At 38.0% G+C, this 25,137-nt stretch overlaps 1 protein-coding gene across 3 annotated transcripts in view; it reads left to right on the top strand.

Annotated features, from left to right (window-relative positions):
* Nucleotides 1-11,547: 11,547 nt before the first annotated feature.
* znf385d (zinc finger protein 385D) overlaps nucleotides 11,548-25,137 on the top strand; it is a 58,569-nt gene continuing 44,979 nt past the window's right edge. The window contains exons 1-2 of one of the 3 annotated variants that reach the window (XM_043260186.1): nucleotides 11,548-11,925; nucleotides 21,380-21,522. In XM_043260186.1, the coding sequence (XP_043116121.1) occupies nucleotides 11,907-11,925; nucleotides 21,380-21,522 (162 nt within the window). In that variant the 5' untranslated portion in view covers nucleotides 11,548-11,906. The remainder of the gene's footprint in view (nucleotides 11,926-21,379; nucleotides 21,523-25,137) is intronic. The other 2 variants (XM_043260185.1, XM_043260187.1) reach the window with 2 other exon arrangements.

Here is a 25,137-nt window from a genome sequence, read left to right as displayed (position 1 = left end):
TTCAGTCCAGTAAGACATTAAAAACAGCTTTAATTTTTAGCATGGTTATACCTCTTAAAAGCGCTTAAAAAAACAAAACATCCAGGATAGTATATAAAGTTAGCAAAATCTTGATTTATGTTCATTCTTAAGCAATGAAAACTCAAATGGAAAAATAAAGAGCATGAGTCTGAGTTTTGATGAGTTGAGAATGGTTTTATTCAGTCCAGTGAGTCATTACAGAATTCAAATGGACTTTGAGTATGATTATAAGACCTCATTTTGACCAGATTCGAAGGCATTTAGGAAGAAAATACGTCAATCTAATATAGTAAAAAATGAGAGAAATGGTAAACTAATCTATTTTCATTCTGAGAATCATTTGATTCAGAGAGTCATTAGGATAATTCAAATAGATAACCTAAGGGTATGAGGTTTGTTTTTGAGATAAATTAAATGGGCCATTATATTGTTCAATATTTTTTTTTGAGAGAGAGAGAGAGAGAGAGAGAAAAGGGGAAAAAAGAATATAATCTAAAATGGACTGTTTTACCCATCAATTGTGTGTGCTGTATGTTATGCTGATGTTTTTAAGAACTATCTAAAGATTCGTATTTTTCCGTGAGCACTTGGTTGAATCCTATTGATGCACAAATCCTTCTCTTCATTCCTGTTTCTTTCTGTAGGCTTTCTCTGCATTTTTTGGGGCTAAAAATGCAAAATTCAGATGAGCGACTTACAAAATGATGCAACCAGTTCTGCAGCGAAGACATCCACCAGCCCAAACTGACCCTGCCGACCCCTGAAAGCTTCGCAGTTTGTCTGGCCTTTCTGTGCGTGAACGCCCTCTTGCTTTTTTTTTTTTTTTTACTCGCATTATTTTCAGGACATGTGCCAAAACTAAGCGGTCGTGTAAAAGTTCGTGCCCTATCCACAGATCTTCCACCGATAATTCACGGCACTTCTTCTAAAATATCTTTACATTAGGCCGGGCTTTTGCTGCAGGCGCTTACTTCTTCCTGTTTGACATCTGGTGCAGTCCGTGAGCTGAACATGCTGGAGTGGAGATGATGTCAGGCCCACATAAGAATTTAATTATCAGCTGTTCAGCTGGGAAACGGTTCTGTAGGATTTGGCTACATTCATCTTTTTCCTCCCGTCCTGAGACTTCTCCATGAAAGGAAATGGTGTGTTCTTGCGTAATGGGTGACGGGGCGCTTATAATTCGAATGAAAACAAACTCGGATGCTTATTAGTGATGTTCAGCGCGTTTGCTTACCATTTTACTGTCTAAATGATATTTTTTATCTTTAAAAAAAGGCAAGTTCGCTTATAATGTGCAATTGTAATTTTCAAAAATAGGAACATAAGAATTTGATTTTTTTTTTCTGGTGAATGTGCCTTTTGGAAGAAGTCGATGCTAAAGAGTTTTTCGTGCACTTATACTATATCTAGCTGCTAGGATGTTCTAGATGGTTGCTAAGGTGGCTGCCCGTATAGAACATAATATTTTAATCCCTAGATAGGGCTTGAGTCCTTCCTTTAATGCAAACTGAACTGCACACTCCAAGACTTGTGGCCGATGCTCTTCAAGTGCACAGAGCATCTAGTTTCAAATGCGACATGAATTTCAGAGCGGTTCAAAATCTGTCCAACAAGTCCTTGAAGGAATAGCTCACTCAGGAATTCAAATATATGGTAAGATCCAACATGTAGATGAGCTTGTTTTTCAATCAGAATAGATTTGTAGAAATGTTGCATTACGTTTAGCATAGCTCACCACATGGATCCATTGGAGTGAATGGGTGCCAAACAGCTGATAAAACCATCACAATAATCCTTGAGTAATCCACACCACTCCAGTAAAGTCAGTCAAATCAGTCAAGATGTTTTTAACTTGAAACAGTTGCTTCCCATTAAGATATAAGTAAATAATCCATAATAACATTTCCTCCAGTGAAGAAGTCCATCCCCTCTTGTCCTCTCACATAAAAATAAATTTTTTTGAAGGATGTTTTCACTGTAAATCATCTGTGCAGATTTCTCTCCTGATTCAGATCACGATACAACCTTTTGCTGGAGGAAGCAATATTATGGATTATGGATTCAATTTTGTTGGACTGGAGTGGCGTGAGTTACTTGTGGATTGGTTTTATTAGCTTTTCGGACTCTCATTCTGACGGCACCCATTCACTGCAAAGGATCCATTGCTGAGCAAGTGATGCAATGAATCTGTTCTGATGAAGAAACAAACTCTAACCCAAAAGCTTTTAAACCAGTGCACAACTAAGTTCTCCGTCGTGTGCATGGTAAAGATTGACAGGCCGGATTTCAATACTTTTGGTTTATGGTCTAAGGTTTGTTCAGCATCACAGTCTGAAAGAAAAAGCACATCTTGTGTTGATCTCTTGATGTTTTGTTGTTGTGGTTTGATTGGATTCAGCTCAGCTGGTTAATGTGGGTTGATTCATCTGCAGTTGAGAAATGTTGAGACACTTTTGGTATTTAGCACTTAGATAAGATCTTCCGTGCGCAAACGCTTCTTTGAGCCCCATGATATGAAACGCGTCTCTGAGCCCCAATAAATAACAACCTTGTTTTCTCACAGCTCTACCTATTTACACGCAGCAAAATCTTATTAAAAAAGAACGGCATGAGAGAGTAACAGCACGAGGAGGACCGCGGTCGCCAGAGCGTGTTTAATCTCTGTTCTGAGAGCTGTACGTGTGAAGTGGGGAACTGATGCAGACAGAAATGCGATCCATATCACAGTACAGTTACCTCACTCAAAATGTGCTTTTAATAAAAGAGCTTTAGGGCAATCTTTGAACTAGTGACCAAGAGGATAAACATGCATTTTTTCACGCACTGTTACCACAAGATTAATGTATAATGAAGAAATATGCCGTGATAGGAAGTGTGTTACAGTGAGTTTACTGTTAGGAAGGTTTTGGGCACTAATCTTGGTGCATTAATAAGTATCACAAGAGCAATGATACGGCTGTCCTGAATGTCATTATATCTGCAGGTATTCACAGAACAACAGCATGGTTGTTAACGGTGAGTGGAAAAAACAAAGAAAACACTGACTTTGCGATATCTTTTTGCTCCAGGCAAAATCATATCACACTCAGTGGAGTTTCGCAAAACTCACAGAAGACAAATTGGCTTCCTTTCAGGTCATGAGTGTGAATTTCAATTGAAATAACAGGGAAATGAATTGTAACTTAAAGAGATTCAAGACAGGAAATCCAAGTCTTATTTCGTTCCATCCATCCATTCATCCATCCATTCTAGTTTTATTATATTCATCCATCCATTCATCCACCCAAGTCTTATTCCATCCATCCATCCATACATGTCTTATTTGATCCATCCATCCAAGTCTTGTTCCATTAATTTATTTATCCATCCATCATTCATATAAGTTTTATTCAATCCATCCATCCATCCTAGTTTTATTCCATCCATCCATCCAGGTCTTATTCCATCAATCCATCCTAGTTTTATTCCATCCATACATCCAAGTATTATTCCTTCCATTCATCCATCCTAGTCTCATGCCATCCATCCCTCCCTCTGTCCAAGTCTTATTCATCCATCCATCCATCCATCCATCCATCCTAGTTTTATTCCATCCATCTATCCATACATGCCTTATTTGATCCATCCATCCAAGTCTTGTTCCATTAATTTATTTATCCATCCATCATCCATATAAGTCTTATTCCATCCATCCATCTTAGTTTTATTCCATCCATACATCCAAGTATTATTCCTTCCATCCATCCATCCTAGTCTCATGCCATCCATCCCTCCATCTGTCCAAGTTTTATTCCATCCATCCAGACATCCATCCATGCATCTCTTATTTCATCCATCCATCCAAGTCTTTTCCCATTAATTTATTTATCTATCCATCCATCCATAACTATTGTATATCTGTTTGTTCATTCTATTTGTCGTTCTGCTGTTCTGTCTCTGTATCATAATATTCTGTCTATGAACCTTCAAACCTCAAGGTTTTTAATTTTATCTCCAAACCTTTGTCAAGTCTGAATTCAGAGATTCTTTTGCACAAATGCAGCGTTTCTAGTTTCTAGTCTAAATTACTTGTATGAATTCAACTCATTTGAATTTGACTTTCTTAAATACAACCTGAACCATTTTAGTTTATTAAAAGGGCGCACTGTAACCTTTTGGTTTTGCCGTGGGTTTTTGATTTAGCAGACACGGAGCGGTCGCTGATCAAGAGGGCTTGATGAGAGCTGCTCTCTTCGTGTTTCATTCGTCGTCTTCATCCGTGTGTCTCTGTTAAATGTAAACAGCGTATTCACCTCTGCATCTGTAGGCGTCTGTCAAACCCTCACTCCAACCATTACAGCCCACAGTCACAACCACCAGCCGCCATTAACGCGCATGTTTGTGTGCACTTAGGTCTGAATATATTGTTTTATAGACTGACATTCGGACAAACAGGTCACTGTGTTATTTCACCCAAGGCCATTTGTGCTGATGGACTTTAATTCATATATGAAAATGGCTTTTGTGTTTGTGTGTTTACATCTCGCAGTGAAATAAGAAAGGGTTAACAATGTTATATCTATAGAGAGAGATTGTTTTTCGGTGTTGCTCTTTTAGTTAAAACGAACATATACTTGATAAAAATGTGCACAAATAAGTAAGTAGTTGTAATATAGTAAGTGTACAGAGGCATACAGCTCAGATCATGTAGAGTTTATATTGAGATCTTGATTGCAATGTTATATTTAATTGTTTTAATGGTTTTCTGGCGAATCTGAGCACAGTCCGAGATATCTGAGAAACAATGGTGATTAAATTGCTGGTGTCACGTCATTTAGTTGAGCTTCCTGTCGTCCCGCTGGTAGTCACCGCATCGTGACTCTGCTTAATTACAGACATTTCAATCTTGTTTGCCAGATAGAAATTCTGCTTTGAAGAAAAAAATACTGGGTGTGTGAAATGTTTCAAATCAAGTGTGAACACACTCGACTTTAACTTCTATTTCTAGAGCCATAAGTGAATAAGGAAATTCATTCACTTTTGATTTGGTTTTTTAAAAATGTGATTGAAATGCACGTCTCTGTCCAAAAAAATATATTTAAAATTATTATTTTGAAAAGATTTTGAAAATAATGTCTAAAATTAATATTTTAAAATTATTTATTTAAATAGAAAATGTAATATGATTTACAGAAATCATTATTATTTAATAAAAATAGTAAATGCTATTTGCAAGATTTTTATTTTTATTTATATATAATACCCTATATATAGCAATCCATAAAATATATATATTTATTTAAATATTTTTTTATTTAAATAAATGCCATTTATACCGAGCTGGATTTCTGTAAACAAGTAAGCTGTTTATGTTTTTATTAAAAATAGCAAATGCATGGCTCACTAAACATTTATTATTTATTTATTTATTTATTTATTTACAACAAAAATGCTCTATACTGATTAGGATTCAGTAGGCGTTTTTGTTCGTTTGTGTTTGTTTATTTATTAAAGACAGTAAATGCCATATACACCGAGCTGGATTCTGCAAGCAGTTAATGTCATAACATTTTTATAATGTTTTATTTTAATAATAAATGCTGCACACACTGAGCAGGATTCAATAAACAAGCAAAAAGTAAGCTGTTAGATAATTAATGAATAAACTTATTTTATTAAAAAATATAGGCAAAGCATTCATTAAAAATATACAGAGCTGGATTCGGTTTATGTAATAATGTAATAATATTTATTTATTTTAATAATAAATGCTGTGTGCATTAAGCAGGATTCAGTAACCAGTTTGTTAGTTTTTTTTTTCCTTTGAAAATAATTAAAATGCCACGTATATTGAGCAGGACTTAGCAAGCAGTTTATATAAATTAATCTTTTTTATTTTTTAAATAATAAATGCAGTATGCACTGAGCAGTAAACAGTATAAAGTAAGCTGTTTAAATAAATAGTAAATATATATTTTTATATTGCGCAGGATTTATTAAGCAGTAAGCTAGTATTATACTTGTGTCAAATGTTGAAGTGTTGTTGTGGGACACAGCACTGGTTCCTCAGGGAGAAGTTGACTCTCTCTTCCTCTTGTGTGTCCCAGATCTCCATCCCTCCGTCGCAGGAACTGTTTAGAGCTTCAGAAGCACACGCCACCTCCCACAACCTGCCAGCTGATCAGATAGCGGCATAACTAATGAAAAGCGTCATGAAAGTGACAGAGAGATTAATGAAGTTTCCCATGCTGCACTTTGCATGTGGTTCACCGTGGGCTCCTCTGGGCACAGCTGCTGTTAAATGCTATTCATGGTGACAAATAATGCTCTATCTCAGCAGTGACACCTCCGAGTCAAGGTTAAAAAACACATTTGCCAGCTCGGACGAGCGGAGCCGGATGAGCGAGGCTCTGCAGCTATAGATACGGAATAAATTTATTTACTCGCAGCGGGCTGGAGGCGGGACGAGAGGCACGGGAGCGATTGGGAATTCAGGATTAATTGAAAACATCTGTGCGACGATGCAAAATATCTGCCGTCTCCTAGCTGCGGGGCGAGAGCAACTCGCATCCCATTGAGGCGACGGGTTCTGTTGTTCTTTGTTTTTTTTTTTTGTCAGTGTTTTGTTTTTCCCTCTCTCTTGAACTCCGTAAGTGGATGAGAGCGCGTCGCGATCTGTTTTTGCTCTGCATACGTGTTTGTTTTGTTGGTTGCAAGCAAAGCCTCTGATTTGCAGGCAGCACATGCAGGCGGCTTTCGAACGGTCAATTCCTCCTGACCTTCAGAAAGAATTACAGTGAACCAATCAAGGAAAGATCTGAGAGAGAGCCAAGAGGGGAATCAAGGTCAAGTTTACCTGTGTTTTTGTGTCTGTGATGGCATTCTCTTATTCAGACATGTTTTCTTGATTTATTTAAATATACCGCCACCGACTTATAGTTTGTATTTAATAATGCGTACAGACTAATGTGAAAGCTTTTGCATATTTTTTTAGTAATGTTTAAAGCCAGCATCGCTATTATACATTTCTAGTGCTTAAAGGGCTAGTACGGAGCCCGTCACATTAATGCAAGAAAAAAATTATAAATCGTGTGCACAATATATTAATTTGTTGCCTCGATTTACTAATTAATTCCCTTTGTTTAGTAGATTGTGTGCATGATTTATTAAATTGTTCCCGATATAATCATTTGTGTCAAAATGGGATGAAGATGCCTCTCACTTAAAAAAAAAAGAAAAAAAAAAGTTGTTTCCGTTTGCCTACAAATGCTTTGTTTAGTCAACTAAAATATTTTAGTTAACATCAAGTAACTAAAACTTTTAAGTTGACTCAAGTAAAAAATTGTAGGCATTGGGGTAACAAGGTATTTCAAGTCGACACAACTATTTTTTTTTAAGTGCATGCAAAAAACCCAATAAAAAGTGTCTCTGTCCATAACATAACAGCAACAGGTTTACGAGAATGCATGCAATTCACCTAGAACCAGGATAATTATTATATCGAGCGCACAATGTACTTAAAATGAGGAATATTAATATATCGGGGGTTTTTTTCATGTCACGTGAACCAGCTCCTAACTATTAATTAACTAAGTGTTTAGATTTTTTTCCCCTAGCAGATGTTAACCAGCTATAAAACAGCCACATCTAGAGACTAGACTAGTAAGCAACCGCTGCAAACCACCCACAACACAATCGCAAAAGTGCTTCAGCAACAACCTTGCAACCAGCTTGAATACTCTAGTAATGACCTAGAGCATCCGACACCTTAGCAACAAGCCAGAGCACATTTTTATAATGTAAATTAGAAAATCTTGCACCGTTAATATTCAGCAAAGCCAAGGTCTCCGGATAGAGGTCGGGATAAGTGATATTTACGTTGGTGTGAGTGAGGGGCTAATGGCAGCGGCTGTGTGGGTAACAATGCAGTGAGGGATCCATTTCAGCAACCCTGAACTAGGGATGTGCATTTTTCCAAAACGTTGTATTAAAATATTTGCGTCCATAAAAAAAATATCATATTCAAATATTAGTTCATTCAAAGGAGACATGAAGCGAAAAATTGAAATTCTCTCGACAAGTGGTCATTGTACTGTAAAATCATCCCTGTAGGAACTCAGAAATACAGCATGTGCCGCTTTATGACATAATAGTGTGGCTAAACACCGCTTCGACAAAAGAAGATCAACGCCTGCCTCTACATTACTGCCTGTTTAGCCCCGCCCACTGATTTTCGCACATAGTGTGAATGACGAGGCAGAAGATTTATGCAGAAACCAAACGATAAATTCGCTACGAAGACTAGAAGAGGGTGTTCAGTGCCAAGATGCGGTGAAACAGTTTTTACGCTGCTTTCCTTTTGATCCCAAAATTTGTAAAAAATAGGTGATTTGGACTTTATTTTTAATGAAGACACAGACCGTGTCAGTGAGAATCTGGTTCTTTGTTTACTTAATATTACAGCAAATTCATTTACAAACAAGGCAAAATTGAATGCAGGATTTACTGAATCTAAAAGAAGATGCTCTGTTGACTATATTAGTTATCAGTATTTATGCATTTTAACTAGTGTCCATCTGTGAAGACTGTATAGGCTGTCAAACATACTATTAGCCAATCATCTCTCCCTCTCTTTCTATATATATATATATATATGTGTGTGTGTGTGTGTGTGTTTGTGTGTGTGCATACAGTGTTTTCTCTGTTTTTTCTGTTCTTAAACCACTTAAGTAAACTCAAAAGAAGTGTATGTCTCAAGATAATTTTGTAAGATTAATTCCAAATATCACAAGGCAGACAACGGCATTCTATAATGAAAAACAATGATCTTGTTAACATGCTCCACAGCCCCACCCAGCGCATTTTGCGTGCTTAGGATTTCCCTGCATTTACAGCCAGCAAAACAACTTAGTGTTTTTATTTCCGTTGATTTATTTTCTTTTTGAATAATAATAACTTTCACAATAATAGCTAGTATAATGACTCTGCAAGTAAGCGCAGAAACTCCTTAGTAGGACATGCTTAGTGGGACATGCAGATGAAAGTACCTTTTGCTCAATGGAGATTAGTCTTCTTTCAAATGAATGTATGCCTTCTGCGTCTCAGGGCTAGGGACTTAGTAAGTCTGCTTTTTTAGTGTTGTCATGATACTAACTTGAAAAGATATTGATATTTTTCATACAATGGGGAAAAAAACGCCGCAAAATTAATGGTATGGAGATTTTGAGTGTTATTATTATTTATTAATCTAGGCCAGAAAATGACAATGAGGTATATTTTTACAATAATGAGATTGTCTTGAGGTGGTAAAACACTGGAGAAACACTGGCGTAGTTCACAGTTAGAAGTGTCATTGAAGTTTCATAGATGCATTATTCATAGCTGTCACTGAGAATACTTGTTTCTCTGAATAAATATGTAATGGATGTGTTGTTGTTTGCGTCAGTTAAGGTTTCCAAACATAGTTATGAATGAATTTGGATGTATCTTTGTAATCTGTGCAGAGATCCTGAGGAATTTTTATGGTGGTCACAGGGCAAAACCTTTAGGGGCATTAGTCTCTAGATGGGGTCAGAAACGGCATGTGGACCAATGAGAAGTCCTGTCCTTCCTGGGCTTAGAACCAGAGGTTTACTTTTTGCCCTCAAAGAGATGTCTGGTAATTATCTTTATCTGATGGTGTTGGACAGTTTGCTTACGTTAGACCGCCAAAATCCAACAGTAATGTATCAAACCTTTGTCTTCTTTTGAGGTCAAAGAGGGGCCTTGCCATAAAATGGGCCCTGGAATGTGATGTTCACCACCCACAGCAGCCTAGCATCCATCCTAAAGATGCCAGCAGCCATCTAGCAACAGCCTAGGAACCAGCTAGAATAATCTTTTAAGAACCCCCAACTATCAAGCAACTATCTAGCATGTAGAACAAACATGCATAATACCCTAGCAATAGTGCCTAGCTACACCATACCGAACAAACAACCCTAGCAACAGTGTGCAAACCACCCAGTACAACCTTAGCGAGCATACAGAACATGTTAGAAATGACATAGCAATCACACTGAACACTTTAGCAACAAGCCTGAAAAGACTAGCAACACCATAGTAACAACTCGGCAACTATCCAGAACATAGAAGCAACTATGGACTGTTGTAACAACATAGCAACTACTCAGGAGAACATAACAACAGTGTGGAAACCTGCCGGAATACCCTAGTAACCCCTTGGCAACAATGTAGGACATAATAGCAACAACAAAAACAGAACAGTGGAAAAAACATCTAGTAAGTAAATCTTACAACCTAGCAACCATGCAGAACATGGTAACAACCATATAGCAACAACATAAACAGAACAGCAGAAAATGCCCAAACAACACCCTAGATTAACCTAACAAATATTTAGAACGTGGTAGCAAACATATAGCAACAACATCAGCAGAACAGCAGAGAACCCACCCAAAATACCTTAGTAACCACAAAGAACAGCCTAACAACCATGCAAAACATGGTAGCAACCTTATTACAACAGCATATACAGAAAAGCGCAAAATACCCTAGCAACCATGCAGAATGTGGTGGCAACCACATAACAAACAGGACAACAGAGAGTAGTAAACACCTAGAACATCCTAGCAACTATGCAGAACACTGTAGCAACTATATATCAACAACATAAACAGAGCATCAAAAAATATGAATACCCTAGCAACTACCTAGATCAACCCAGAAACCATATAATAGCAACATAACAAACAGAACAACAGAGAAACCACTCACAACACCTTAGCAACCACTTAGAGCAACCTAGCAACCAAATAGTAACAAAATAAACAAAACAACAAATAATAACAAAAAATACCCTGGCAACCATATAGCAGCGACATATCAAATAAAACAAGAGAAACCACACAGAATACCATAGCAAGCAAACAGAGCAATCTAGCAACCATATAGCAACAACATAAACAAAAAAGCAGAGTAACCACCCAGAATACCCTAGCAACCACCTAAAACAACCTAGCAACCAATGCGAAAAATGGCAGCAACCAGAGAGCGGCAACATAACAAACAAAACAACAGACAAACCACCCATAATACCCTAGCAACCATCTGGAGCAACCTAGCAAGCATTCAGAACATGGTAGAGACCATATAGCAACTGCATGAACAGAACAGCAGAGAAACCACCCAGAATAGCAACCACCCAAAACAAATTGAAATACCAAGCAGAACATGGTAGCAACGCCATAGTGACCAAATAGAACACTCTGGCAACCAGCCAAAGCACCCTAGCAACCGTCAAGCAACACCAGAGCCAAAAAAAAAATCCTACCGAGCGTTTTTGCACCATGACAGTGACTTCTTCTGCAGCAAATCAAACGCTCCCAATTTCTTACTGGATAAATTATTCAAATAAAGTAGAAATAAAACTCCAGTTTACTTTATGAGGACATCACTAGATAACTGTGCAGAGAGAGAGAGAGAGAGAGAGAGAGAGAGAGAAAGAGAGAGCAAGCATGATAGATGAAGTAGGGAGGTGCTGGAAGAGCGAACGAGAGATAAGAGAGAGAGAGAGCAGTGCCTGAGGAACACTCAGACAGAACAAATGAGCAGCCGCGGCTCGACTCCCGCCAGAGACGCTGATATCGGCACGCCGGAGAGAGCTGCTTCACCAGGAGTCAGATTACAGCGCTCTGACACACGGCTGAGGACGGAGGTGCGAGAGCGAGACTCAGACTTTCTCTGAAGTGGGATCTCCTCTCACACACGCCGTGTACAGAAAGCCAGCGAGGTGTCGTTGCAGTCCTCGTGGTCACGGTTCCCACATGCACAGATGAGATTATGGACTCACTCTTGACGGCAGCGGTGCACGGGGACGCCACGGACCTGGACGCGTGACGACCATGGAGAGCATGTTTATGGGTAAGTTTGTGGTTTCGTCTGTATCAGAGGAGCACGGCTCGCGCGCAACACCAGACACCTGATTTGTTCGGCAGAGCGTGAAATCGTGAGCTACAACAAAACTGAAGGGATTAGGAGATTTTAGGAAACGCGCTGCTCTGTGTCTCAGCGTGTCGCCTGGAAATGAAGCTTCCCGCTGAACGGATGATTCCTTTCTGAACGGGAACGGAGCTCTCCGCGGGAGACACGGCGGATCTGTTGCTCCGAGGTGAAGCCGATGCGTTAGATGCAGCTTTTAGGGGCTTGAACGCTGTTTGACGTTTTTAGAAATGCCACAAGAAGTACTGGGAACAACATTACAATGCACTTTTAAGACACTGTATGAATTTAAAAGGCAGAGTGTATGACCTTTCTGAACTTTTTGCAGTGCTGAAAAGGAGTGCAATTATTATATATTTTAAAAATAGTTTAGCATGTCAATCTGCTGCTTAGCATGTCACACCATGTCTGCACCAGAGGCAGGTGGCGTCCCGTGATGCACGACCACTAAAGCCATGTCAAGTGGAAGTGACTGATGCTCATTTCAATGCAATGTTTCTGCTTTTGGTATTCTGTATTGCATGTCCAATTTTTCTTTATTTACAAATAGTTTTTGCTACGCATTTTATTGCATATCCATTTTTTAATTGTGCTTTTTTTCCAAATAGTTTTTAATATGCATTTTTTGGTGCATTCAAATAACTTGACTGAAATAAAAGCCATCTTGATATATTTTGGTCCCTGATGTGTAGCTTCGATGCAGTAGTCAACGCGATGTGGTACAACACCTATTGTGTCTGGTTTTGTTCCAAATAGCACAGAGCTGTCTACATAGGCAGCATTGTAAAGCATCGCATGTGAAATACAATTAAAAAGTGTGATACTTTGCATGCATCCTGAGCATTGAATGCCATCCCACAATGCATTGCAGTGAGCTTGGTTAATCAAGATGGCATATGAAGCATATACCTATCATTCAAACGTTGAAAACAAAATGGTAAAATGCACTATTTTACCCTACTGCATTATTTGCTGATGTAGAAACAATCTTTTTCGGAGGCAATGTTTAACCACACAATCAAGTGGCACGTCCACAATCCGTCTTCTTTTTTGTTTTTTAAGATCATTTCGATTTCGTCAGTTCATGAACACTTTAACTTATGAGTGCTATCGGTGTGACTCCCACAGTGCTGCCTATGAAGGGATCTCAGTAGGTTTCGGAACAAAGCCACTGTGTAACGTTGACATATAAGGGTCCATTTCAGCACGCTTTAGCTTTACTTCTCTATATAAAAACTCATTAGATGGACATCTTTGACCTTTGCTCTTGCATTTCTAAAAAATGCGGCACTCGCGTTAAAATAAATTGAGCTTTTAGCATCTAGCGTTGTTCCCCATTCTACTGCATTTTTCAAAGCAATAAGAAAACAGTACAAACATTTAGCATTTGCAAACCTTCAGGGCAAGACTCTTTATTCATCCAGTGCAGCTCGAGCAATCACACGGGTGCCAACTGGGATCAAATCCGTGTTGGTTCTGTTACGAAAAGGTCAATAAACTGTCTTAAATACACTTCTTTTACAATTGGAAATCTCAGAAACGGGCTGTTGGACTCCCGTGGCTTTAGAGCAGTGTAGATCTTGTTGTGATGTGGGCGATGACAGCAGAGACTGCAGTGTGGTTAACCCCGAGATATTTATTTATTTGCTTCACAACCTCGGATTGCAAAGCACATGGCCGGCGCTCCCTGACCAGTTCTAGTTAGGGGTTGATCGTAAGTTAATGTATCAGCAAAGTCCTATATATTTCGAAAAGACTGTTTTATCATTTTCGGGAATAATCGAGGCTCGCGATTCTTCGCGTCAATGACGGATCGTACTGAATCCAGCCCTTAGTGGAATGTGCAAAACAACTTAAGCTTTATGAACTCCATCTGTGGAGTAATATATCGATTCATCCCCGCAGTTTGTCAAAAACGATGTTTACAGCGATGCGCTTACAGTGGAAGTCTGAGATGCGAGGCATTCCAGACGGATTCAAAGCAGAAACGTGTTGAAGCGCTGCGCATGTTTATTATCATCCTTTCAGCACTGGGACCACTTGTCTAGATGAACGTCTGCTTGTGCATTATCGACATAATTCCTGTGGGTGGATTTTTATGTTAATACCTGAAGCGGTGTCCGGTGTAATAACACGATTCTTAATTTGAGAGAAGAATGAAGTATCAGGTGTTTTTTTGGTTGTTATGTTAATCGGTTATCACTGTGTTTTGTTTTCCCAGATGATTTTAAAGGGACAAAACATGTTATGCTTTCTAGTGTTGTCAGAAATATAGATATTTCTATAATTGTCGATACTGAAATATCCGAATGGTACCGATATTGATTTTCCAAAGTATCGGTATACCGATACTAGCCGAGCTGTCACTTTCACTTCTCTCCAAAGTCGCGTTGGCCGTCTTGTCTCATTCGCTCTGGTTGAATAGCATAGTAATAGAGGGCTGTTCACATGAAACTTTCACGGAAAGCGCAGATCATGGTTGCTTAGCGTGGGTCGGTGATTATATACGAATGAGGCATTGAAATCTGTTCATCAAATTATGTTAATGTATTAACCAGCATTTATGAACGATGAGCAATGCATTTGTTAGAGTATATTTTAATCTTTAAATAATAAAAACAGTATAGTCCACACTCGTTATATTTATCTTTTAAAAAAATGACCCACCTTAATATCAATTTTTTTTCTCTGTGTTAAAGAAAATGGTAACAAATATCAATATTTTTTAAAGTATCGTATCGAAGTTCGAAATTCCAGTACCGTGTCAACACTAATGTTTTTTATTGTAAACATTCGATTTGCAAAAAAACTTTATACCGTTTAAACAATTTAATTTAGTCATTTTTATCTTCGTCTTCCTTTTTTTTCTTTTTATCTATTATGAAAATCTACTAAATGAAATAAAAAAAAAACTAAATTAAAAATGTTTCATTGATAAATAAAAAAATAAAATTATTAAACAATTTATTTATTTTATAAAAATATTTCATAGAAATTTTAAACATTTTACTATTATAATTTCTATTTAATTTTATGTATCATACAAAAAGAGATGAACTCAATAAATCAATATTTTATCAGCAGAATAATGCTGTAGTTATGAAATCTACCAGCAGGGGCAAACTGTGAATACTAACCAGCTAAACCTTGATTCAGTAACATGAGAGGAAATATTGTATAGAGTTTTTAGACTAGTTTTGTTAAAAATGTTCTGCTTTGTTAGTCTTGGTGCTTTGTTTTTGATATCTGTGTTTTTTATATTGTTTATCCTAGTGCAATGCCCCAGAGACGTCCTTTGTAAGTGCATTGCTGTAAATAATGCAAGATTTTTGCTTGTTTTTAAACTGAAGGACGTGAAGTTGTTGTATTGATCTAAACTGCTGTATATAATATGATGTGTTGACTGACTGTCCAGCAGGAGAGACTCTCTGAGCTATGCAGTGTGTGTGTGTGTGTGTGTGTGTGTGTGTGTGTGTGTGTGTGTGTGTGTGTGTGTGTTTATGTCAGAGATAAAAAAGGGACATGGAGAAAAAACAGACTGGATCAAGTCTAGGAGAATCCTAGTGACGAGCAAACAGAGCGGATGTGATTAATTATTTACATGCCATATTTGTCCTCCAGACATCATTTTTTTCTCTCAGTCAGCAGCACCGTGAGCAGCGAGGGCTGTTTTAAGATGATGGGCACATCTGAACAGAGATATGGAGACGATGCTACAGGCAGTTTCTCTGACACACACACACACACACTTCTCTATCCCTGTTTTCATTACTGCGATCTCTGCAGCAGTGGGAAACGATGTGTGTGTTTAGCGGTGTTTCACAGAGCCGGTGGGTGTTGTTAGAGTCGGTGAGAACTGAAACAGGTGGGTGAAAGTAAAGTCAAAGTTCACGGATTCATGTTTTTAAAACTTTGCACTCTGTTTCTTTTCATACTGGCTTTCCTTTGCATCCTCTTTAGCTTATAATCTACTGTACGTTGCCTTCATGCATATACGGCTTTTCATTGTCGTTTGATGTGTCAAATAGCTTCTTTTACATTAGGAGAGTTTCCTTCCAGTGTTTTTACGTGCATTTGGGGGATACTGCATAAACAAGTGCCGCGGGCAAGCGCTTAGGTTTGAATAACATTTTGCAAAAACACATAAAAAATGTATATTTTTTTTTCTTGAAGAGAAAACCTTTCCATAAAGAACATTTAACATCGAAAGAACTTCTCTGTTTTATAAAATGTTCTTTCTGGCAAAAGAAGGTCTTCAGATTATAAATAGATAAGAAAGAGAACCTTTGACTGAATGGTTCTTTACGGAACCCAAAATAGTTCTTCTATGTCAATGCCGTGAAGAACCTTTTTGAAGCACTTTTTGTAAGAATCCCATAAGGAAACCATTAAGAGCCGAATCATTAATTCCATATAAATGAGTGAACTTTATCTAGATTGCACACCTCATTGTGTTTGCTTTTGCATTGTGATTTTCTGTACTGGTTAAATTAACCTTGAACCTAATTAGCTCTAGATCTAATTAGATCTACTTGATATGGAAGTTAAGAAATTCTCAAGATAAGCTGTAAGAATGTGCAAGTATTCTCATAAGAACGTTCTTGTTGAAGACTCATTTCATTTCAGGGTTTGTTTTTATTTTTTACGATCCACAGATTACCTTAATAATGAATAATCAAAATAAGCACTAAAATAATCAAGACCTTTATAAGGTTATTTTGTGTTGAATTTTAGGAGCATTCTTTTCAGCAGCTCAAATCAGAAGGAATTCAGGAATTCAAGTATTGTCTTCAGAACATTCTTAACCCTCTGCTCGTTGTTTTTTTTCCAATGAAATCTATCTGCTGTAATTTGACATAGTTTAGTAATGGTTTTTATTTAAAAAAATGTATTTTCAGGGGATTTTGTGGCATTACTAGACTATATTTATGAAATATTTGCGATCCATTCAGTACCTGTTAAAGCACTGACCTAAAAATGAAATTTCCTATAAACTGTCATGAATCTTGAAAGCTTTGATGTGCCAAACCTGGTCTCTTTTTTAAAGAAAACACATGGCGGGTTATTGCTGTAGTGACGTTTTTAGCCATAAAAGCCATAAATCTTACAATTATTTTGTTTGGGCGCAGTACCAAATGCTTCCACTAGAGTAAATTCGCTCCCCGTTGATTTTCAATGCTGTTGTTTTTTTCTTTTAATACCATTTAATATTTATGAACCATGTTCACATGGAGTGCATTCACATGGCAAGTACCATAACTTTTACCAGGTTTCGTACCATTAAAATTGAGGTTATACTTTATTTTGATAGTCCACTTCAGACATTCTACTAACTATAAGTAACTGCATGTCAACTAATTCTCATTTATTTGCAACTATATGTCCACTAACTCTCAGAGTAGATGGTTTAGGGTTAGTTAAATAAGTTGATATATACTTGCAGGGTTTCTCATAGGCAGGATGTTGTGAACCCATCAAAATGACTAAGTAGAATGCCTAAAGTGGAAACTCAAATGGATTTTGTTGGGAATCCAGTCACTGTATCATAAGATTATTTTATATATAAGATTTGTTCGTCACGATTTCTGTTCTCTGGTAAGTGAGGAGATTCACACGAAGACAGATAATGAGAGAAATTCAGTGAGGCAGCCAGAGGCGCAGAGAGAAGTATAGTGTGCGTGATGTATAAGTGGAGATAGGAGGGAGAAGCGGACCATGCTAACCGTTGAACCCTTGACCCCTTTCTGTAAAAACGCGAGAGCTAGTTTCAGCGCTAAGAGCGAGGTGGTCTCCGTAGACGAGGAGGTGCTGAAAATACAGCTCAGTGACTGACTGCAGGGCAGAGAAGATTGGACATTTTCCACATTACTGTTCTTTGAAACCGAAAACAGAGCCGTAAAAGACGCGCTCTCGCTGCGGGCACGGTGTCAAAAAGCCTCGTAACAATCAAAATGTTCTCATCAACTTAATAAGTCGTGTTCCCTTAAACCCGAGTGACACGCTGCCAACGTTGATGTTTTGCCTGTTTGCCTTTTTCCAGAAAGAGGCTTTTGAATGTTGTTGCATCGCGAGCACACCATAATCAAACCTCGTAAAGCTTTTCAAAGCCCTTAGGAGATAAAACCCAGATGCTTGGGTCTAAAGACGCCCTCCTGGTTGACGGCGAGCGCGGTCCCTGCTGTCACTCAGGCCGCCGTTTTGCTTGCATATTTAATTCTGTTTTCTTGTTCTGTGTCTGGCTCCGTGACAGCATTCCTTTAGCCTGATGTCGTTTGACATGTCAGAGTCGAGTCGCCGACACGGAGGCCCGAGGTTGACGTGCTTTGTCAAGGGAGAACGAAGACATGCTTGCACTTGCACAAAGGCATGTGGAGCAACCATTTAGGGCTGCAGCAAGGGCGTGCTCTTTTTTTTTTATTATTCTCTCGTTTTATTATTCCTCTCCTCCCCACAGGACTAGAAGAATTAGCAACGTTTTGTTTTCGTAAGCCACGTCGGTGCCGGTGCTGATTGCAAAACCGCATAGGAAAGAACAAACACTGAGATTATTTGAGGTCCATTTGATGCAGAGCAGATCACATTCGTGACTTTTTGATCTCAGTCGCTTCTCTGATTAAATCAAATGGAGACTTTCACCTAAGTCTCCCACTGTTTTCAGAGAAAAAGAGCTTAATAATTCTATTTTAGAGCAGATGAGGCTGATATGCATAAGTGACTTTTTTTCTTGGAATTGCACTTCTTATCACAGAAGGAAAAGCTTACAATATATCTCCCATTTCTGACTTTTTTTTCTTGGAATTGTGCATGTGTATAACATCCTAACTGTGACTTAATTTTCCCATTTCTGACGTTTTTTGTGACAAACAATTGTGAGTTAATATTGTACAGTTGAAACTGGCTTCAATAGAAAACCTACCCATTTCTCTTGAAAATAGGACCTTAGTCATCTAATTTCTAGAGTTTCGGAGGATATCAGAGCTATAGAAAGCTATGCAATCAAAAGAATAAAAGAAAAGTTGGATTTTTTAGATAAACTTATGTGATATGAAAATCAAAAAGGAAATTTCATGAAGGTCTAAGTGTTTTTTTCTAAACAGTAATGAGCTCAAAAGGATACATTAGAGTTCATTTCTTTTTAGAAAAAGACCTTAGGGGGTTGGAGGTTTAAAAAAAAGCACCTAAACCTATGTATTGGGGGGGAAAAAACACAATGGAGTTCCATAAAAAGTGAAAAACTTTCTTTTTCACTTTCTCTTGAGGAACATACCCAAATAATCTCTTTTCTAGAGTTTCAGAAGAGATCTTAGAAACAAAAGAGGTTATTTTAAAATAGCCATATGTGATAGAATCATTTAAAGGAGATCTTATTAATACCTAAGACGGCAATAAACGAACAGAGACAATAAAAAGCGTCTATCTGCATCTGAGATGTTTCTCCTGAGACGTGTGTCTCCATTTGAGTTTCACAATAGATCCAAAAATGTCTCAAGCATTGCTCATATTTGCCAAGATCAAGTTGAATTCCCATTTAACCAAATTATTTGATATGCTATTCCCGTTAATCCGACTCATTTTTGTCAAAAAGCAAAACTGATACTTCAATAAAACAAAGGATGAAGTCGCTCTCGAGCAATGCATTTTTCACTAGCATCAAATTTCTGCATCGCTTTTGGTTTTTGGTCTTTAGTTTTTCTTCTTTGCCTTTTGTCTTGGTTTGGACACGGAACGCTGTTTCTTTTTCTGGTGCGGTAATGGGATGTGCTGTAAAAATCCTCCTCTCCAACGCCACCCACACAAACACTCGTACTGTAATAAAACAAGCCATTTACTTTTGTTTTCTGCCACTGGTTTCTCTCTCTCCCACTTGGACTAGTGTTTGCGCCTACTGCTATTGCAGATAACAGCCAGTCCAGAGTCTCGGTCTGACAAGGGTTTTGTTCATATATTTATAGTAACCAGAGAGTTTGTTAAAAAAAAGTGAATGATATGGCAGATGGCTTTGAGAAACAGGTACAAAAGTCATGATGTCATCGCTGGCAGTGCTCAGATCCTCAGCGGAGATTTCGCTGCGTGTGGCGAAGAAATGTTCTGGATCCTCGCGTCTTGCCTGAACTGATCTCATGAGTTGTGCGCTCACTGCTATTCTGCCAGACTAGGCCGCGTTCCTGCATCAACATCCATGATGGTCCTAGAACAACAATCTTATCAATCAGATTTTCAAGGAAAGGCCAAAAGTTGCTGTGGTCTTCAGTTTGCTGCCACGTCTCATACACAGGTCAGTCTTTGGCAGGCTTTTAGTTTTAAATTTGCTAACGCTTTAGATTAGGGAACACTATTAACTATTTGCTTATTTGCGGGCCTAAAATTAGCATATTGGCTATTTATAAAGCACATATTAATGTGCAACCCAATGCCTAAATATACAAACAACAAACTTACTTTCAGTAAACAGTAATTAGCAGTTTATTGAGGAAAAACAATATTAAATGTGTTACCTTAAATTTGTCTTATTTTAATTTGCCATTGAAATTTTCATTTTTAAATAGGTTTTATTTCGTTGTATTGAGTTATTTCATTTCTTTTTTGAGTTTTAGGGCTACCAAATTTAACGTGCTAAAATTAAATGTCTACTTTATGTTACATTTCTAAGCACAGTTCAGTGGCATTTTTGTGTTTAATGGAAGCAGATTACATTTTTTTTATTTAGTTTTTATTCTTCCTTAATTTTAGTCATTATTAGTTGCAGTTTTTTTGCTTAGCATTGTTAATTTGTTAATTACCTGGCAATGATATCATATAAAATGGCATCAGTTATATATATATATATATATATATATATATATATATATATATATATATATATATATATATATATATATATATATATATATTTTTTTTTTTTTTGGTCTGAGTAAGAGGCATTGATGATGTCATCCAAAGCAGAAAGTTGTTTTAGAGGCAGAGCAACTTGTTATTTTTTTTTTGACGAAAGATTACAAAAACAAATATTATTTGTAATTTGGAAAAATAACAGCAGGAATGCGCGTCTGGCCCTCCACCAGATCGGCCAGTTTACTCGCACGACAGTTTACTTGTTCGAAGCGTTACGCTGATAGCATCGCACGGTTCATTTGGAGCGTTTGGCTTCCCATAAAGCTCATAACTAAATAAAACAGGCAGTGTGATGACAAGCAAGGCATAATTTGGCGTGCAGATACGAGACACATCAGCACTTCTGAAATAAACGGCTAAAGAAAAACACGCTTAATAATGAATCTTTCCCTCCCCGGGGGTTGCACATGCGCTCGAGGTGGCCGTGTATCATCTCAGAATCGAGCGTGACTTCTCTCTGACTCTCTCTCTGTCTCCTCGTCAGGTAACGCGTGTCAGAGCGGACTGGTGCCAGCGCTGGTTCGAGCTCCTCTGCCCACCGTGACGCCCTCTCTGGGCATGAAGCACTTCCTTCCCTTCCCTCTGGACGGCGGCTCCACGCTCAGCCTCATCCCCAGCTTCAGCAGCGTGAGTCACACAAACACTCCCCGTCTGGAGGTGCTAATGAGGTTCACTCTGTTCTCGCGCTGGCGGTCAGACGCGCCGTCCGCCGTGGTTTGAAGAGAGTGTCGATAATTGTCATTTGAGTGCCGCTTGTTCTGGGACTGCTGCTTGTGGAGTGCTTTGCAGCGCTTTCTGAAATTATAATGCCAGCTGTTGTCTAAGGCTCGGGTTGTGAACTTGTGAAGATCGTGTAAACATCTACCGCATAGGCTGCTGAATTCGGGAAGTGATGGATGTAGATCTGGCTTATGAATAATTTTGATAACAACTGGTGCAAAAGGAAGAAGAAAACGAACTGTCTGTGTTATTTACGAAAAGTCGCAAAGGACGCCTATTGAATGTTTTGTTTGTTTCTCATAGATACCAGTGAGGTTAGATAGTGAACAAATCGGAGGCCTTTGCTTAGGATCTCAGAAGAGATCTCAAACTCTATGATATCAAAGGGGATGTCTTAAAAAGATCTCAGTATGATCCCAAATACTTCTCAAAAGCATCTGAGCTGCCGTTTGCTTTTGTTTTATCTGTTTTTACTTCTAATTTGGAATTTTAGAAGAAACCTCTGAGACAAAGTGGATTATATTAAACAAACCGGAACTGAGAAACTGTTAAGAAATACGTTTTCTATGTGATGCTAATCTGCTCTCCAACCTTTGTCTGTTCCCATAAAAAAGTTGTCAAAAGAAACATATCTCTTTAATATCTTAATTGTCGCTCATAGAAACAAAGGAGAACAGATGGAGAAAAAAAATAGAGACGCCTTATGTTTCTCGTTTGCTTTTCCTTGGAAAAGTAATCTATAATCTCCAGAAAAGATCTTGACAATGTCTCCAATTGTTCGGAAATTTGCAAAAGGTATCAAAATATAGATTTCAGACATTACTTATCAATTTCTCGAACGCTCAAAGACTAAATTATGCATTCTGTTAATTGTGAAGCTCCGCACTCTTACTGTATGACTCATTTTTACTTCTCATATGGCATTTTAGAAGAGACATCTGGGACTAAGTTGATTCTTGAACCAAAACATAGAACTCCATTTCATCTTCTGAGCTCTGAAGGGAAAACAAAATGCTTCTCAGGCATTTCCTTAAAAAAAAAGACCCCAGAAATCTCTAGAATTCAGGAAGAGATCTCAAAAATGTTTTAAACTGATATCAAAGATCTCCAAAAGAAGTCTGCAATGAAGAGTCAGAGATATCGCTGTGAACTGAAATTACTCATCAAATTCTCCAAAGACTAAACTATAAATACTGTTAATTTTATAGCTCTGTACTCTTATTGTATGACTCATTTAGTCTGTTTTTACTTCTCACATAATTGTAGAAATAAAAGATTCTTAAGGTTCTTGATTCTTCAAGAAACCATAACTGAGAGCTCCATAACTTTTTCTGAGCTCTGAAAGAGAAAGCTCTGAGAAACATATTTTCACTGTGATGCTGAGACCGCACTGATGTGTTCAGCCTTCACCCGTTTCCATCAGAAAAAGGTGTCAGAATATCTCCTTAATTTCTCAGTGGTTTCCCCCAGTCACAAATGAGAATAAATTGAGAGATGCTTCCTACTTCTCAGATGTTTCCGTAGAAAAAAAAAGCCTCTAGATCTTCTCTAGAATGAACAAAAAGATGTCTCAAACTGTCCTCAGATTTGCAAAGATACCAAATGTGCAATCAAAAGCCAGAAACCTCATTATAAACTCCTCACTATAAATTCTTTAGAATAGATAACATTTGTTAACTCTTTTCCTGTCAGCGTTTTTTTTTGCCAGCCACCAACAGAAATCCATTTTATTCTATCTTTATGTGTTCATGTTTTATCCTCACTTGAATGCAGATAAGTTTCATCAGAAATACATTTTGGGCAAAAAAATGGGGAAAAGCACTGCATTTTCAAGCAAAAAACATTCAGATATCATATTCTTTCACCTGTAAATAATTATATTGAATACATTGCATTCAGAACAGATCAGACACACAAAAACACACACACACATACATACATTCTCATATTCATATGGAAGGGTTATCAATCCATCCACAACATAACTAGAGATATTTCTGTGAGATATATAACTAAAGATATACTTCTTTAACTCATTCAGCACATGCAAAAGGGCTTTCCTTACCGTAATACTTCTAGAACAGGGATTGACGGAGAGACTTGTCTTTGGCGAGGAAGCGTTATAATCTAATTGAGATATTTTGTCAATGGCGAGGAAAGAGTTAACTATTAACTACGACTTTTCCCTCAGTACCTTGTTAGAAGAACAAACATCTGAGAGAAATCTGACGCTTAAATTAGTCATACCCGCAATTTGCATTTATTCTCCTGAGCTTTAAGAAAAGCAACCTTCGAGCAACTCCCGGGATCACTTTTTGCTGAGTTGCTTCGGGTTTTTGTCAGCATGAGAAATGCATTCTTGCAAATGCTGGTGTGGCGCTAAAGCACTCATCAGCTCTCACCCATCGCGCCACCAACAGATGGGAGCCTCTTTGATTATTCGTGCGTGCTCTAAAGTCTGCAAAAGCACAGCAGACAGGCCGTGTTGTCCTGAGACGGCGTATCGCTGGGAGGGAAGTTGGCTGGAAGGACGACTGAACTGGCTGGACCTGCGTTTGGAAACTGGAGTGTGGGATTTTTCGAACATGCTGGTAACAGATGCACGCATGTGGAGCGGAGAGGCACAGTCGTGCATCACAGAAGAGTTTAGTCATACACACACACACACTTTTTGATAGCGGTTCAGAGAGAGGCAGCGATGGTCGCCAAGGCTGACATTTGCACTGGATCCCTAATCTGTATTTAACAGACTTTTCCTTCAATAATGAGTTGTGCATTGGCCATCCTCTGGAGCCGGTAATCTGATACTAGATTAACTCACAGTAATCTCTCTCTCTTGCTCGCTCTTGCTCTTATGCTACGTTGGCGAAGGTCGCTCTCATATTGAATTCCAGAGTTGGCTTGATCGGGGTTGTAAATGCGTTTATGTCCCATTCTTTTGGGTTTTTTTTTTTTTGCTCTGCACGCTTTTACACGTGGCACAGATGCAACAGCGGGTTTGTTTTTGCTGTTCTTGTGTGCCGGAAATCTGCATCAAAACGCCGTTTAGATTGCATTGGACAAATTACCTCAAAATAACATATTGACAGTAAATATTCAATACAACGTTCTATTGTGTTCTGGAATGCAAACAAACATCTAAAAATCTATAAATCATGCTTCTCCAATGTTATAGGGTAGTTTAGCTAAAAAAACAGAAAACCTGTCAAACCTGTAGCATGCAGGTTATACACTAAATATTGCATTTGCAACCGATTTTTGTTATTTATGCAATTTTGCATCATAATCTGTTGACAGTAAATAGTTTTCTTGCTTTATAGAACGAGAATGAATTTGCAGCAAAACGGCTTTTTAATGAATCGATCAAACTTACACGCGAAACATAATGAGTCAAATACAGGAGTCATTTATCTGAATCACGAAATGATTTGATCAGATCAGATTTATTTCATAATAGAATCATTGTATTGAACTGTAGTGTCTGAGCTAATACTCTGTAAAGTGTATCAGTTAGTTTTAGAT

Source organism: Puntigrus tetrazona, chromosome 16 (assembly GCF_018831695.1).
Source record: "Puntigrus tetrazona isolate hp1 chromosome 16, ASM1883169v1, whole genome shotgun sequence".
Lineage (NCBI taxonomy): Eukaryota > Metazoa > Chordata > Actinopteri > Cypriniformes > Cyprinidae > Puntigrus > Puntigrus tetrazona.
The sequence above is the reverse complement of the archived record's forward strand: the minus strand, read 5'-3'. Positions and strand labels throughout refer to the sequence as shown.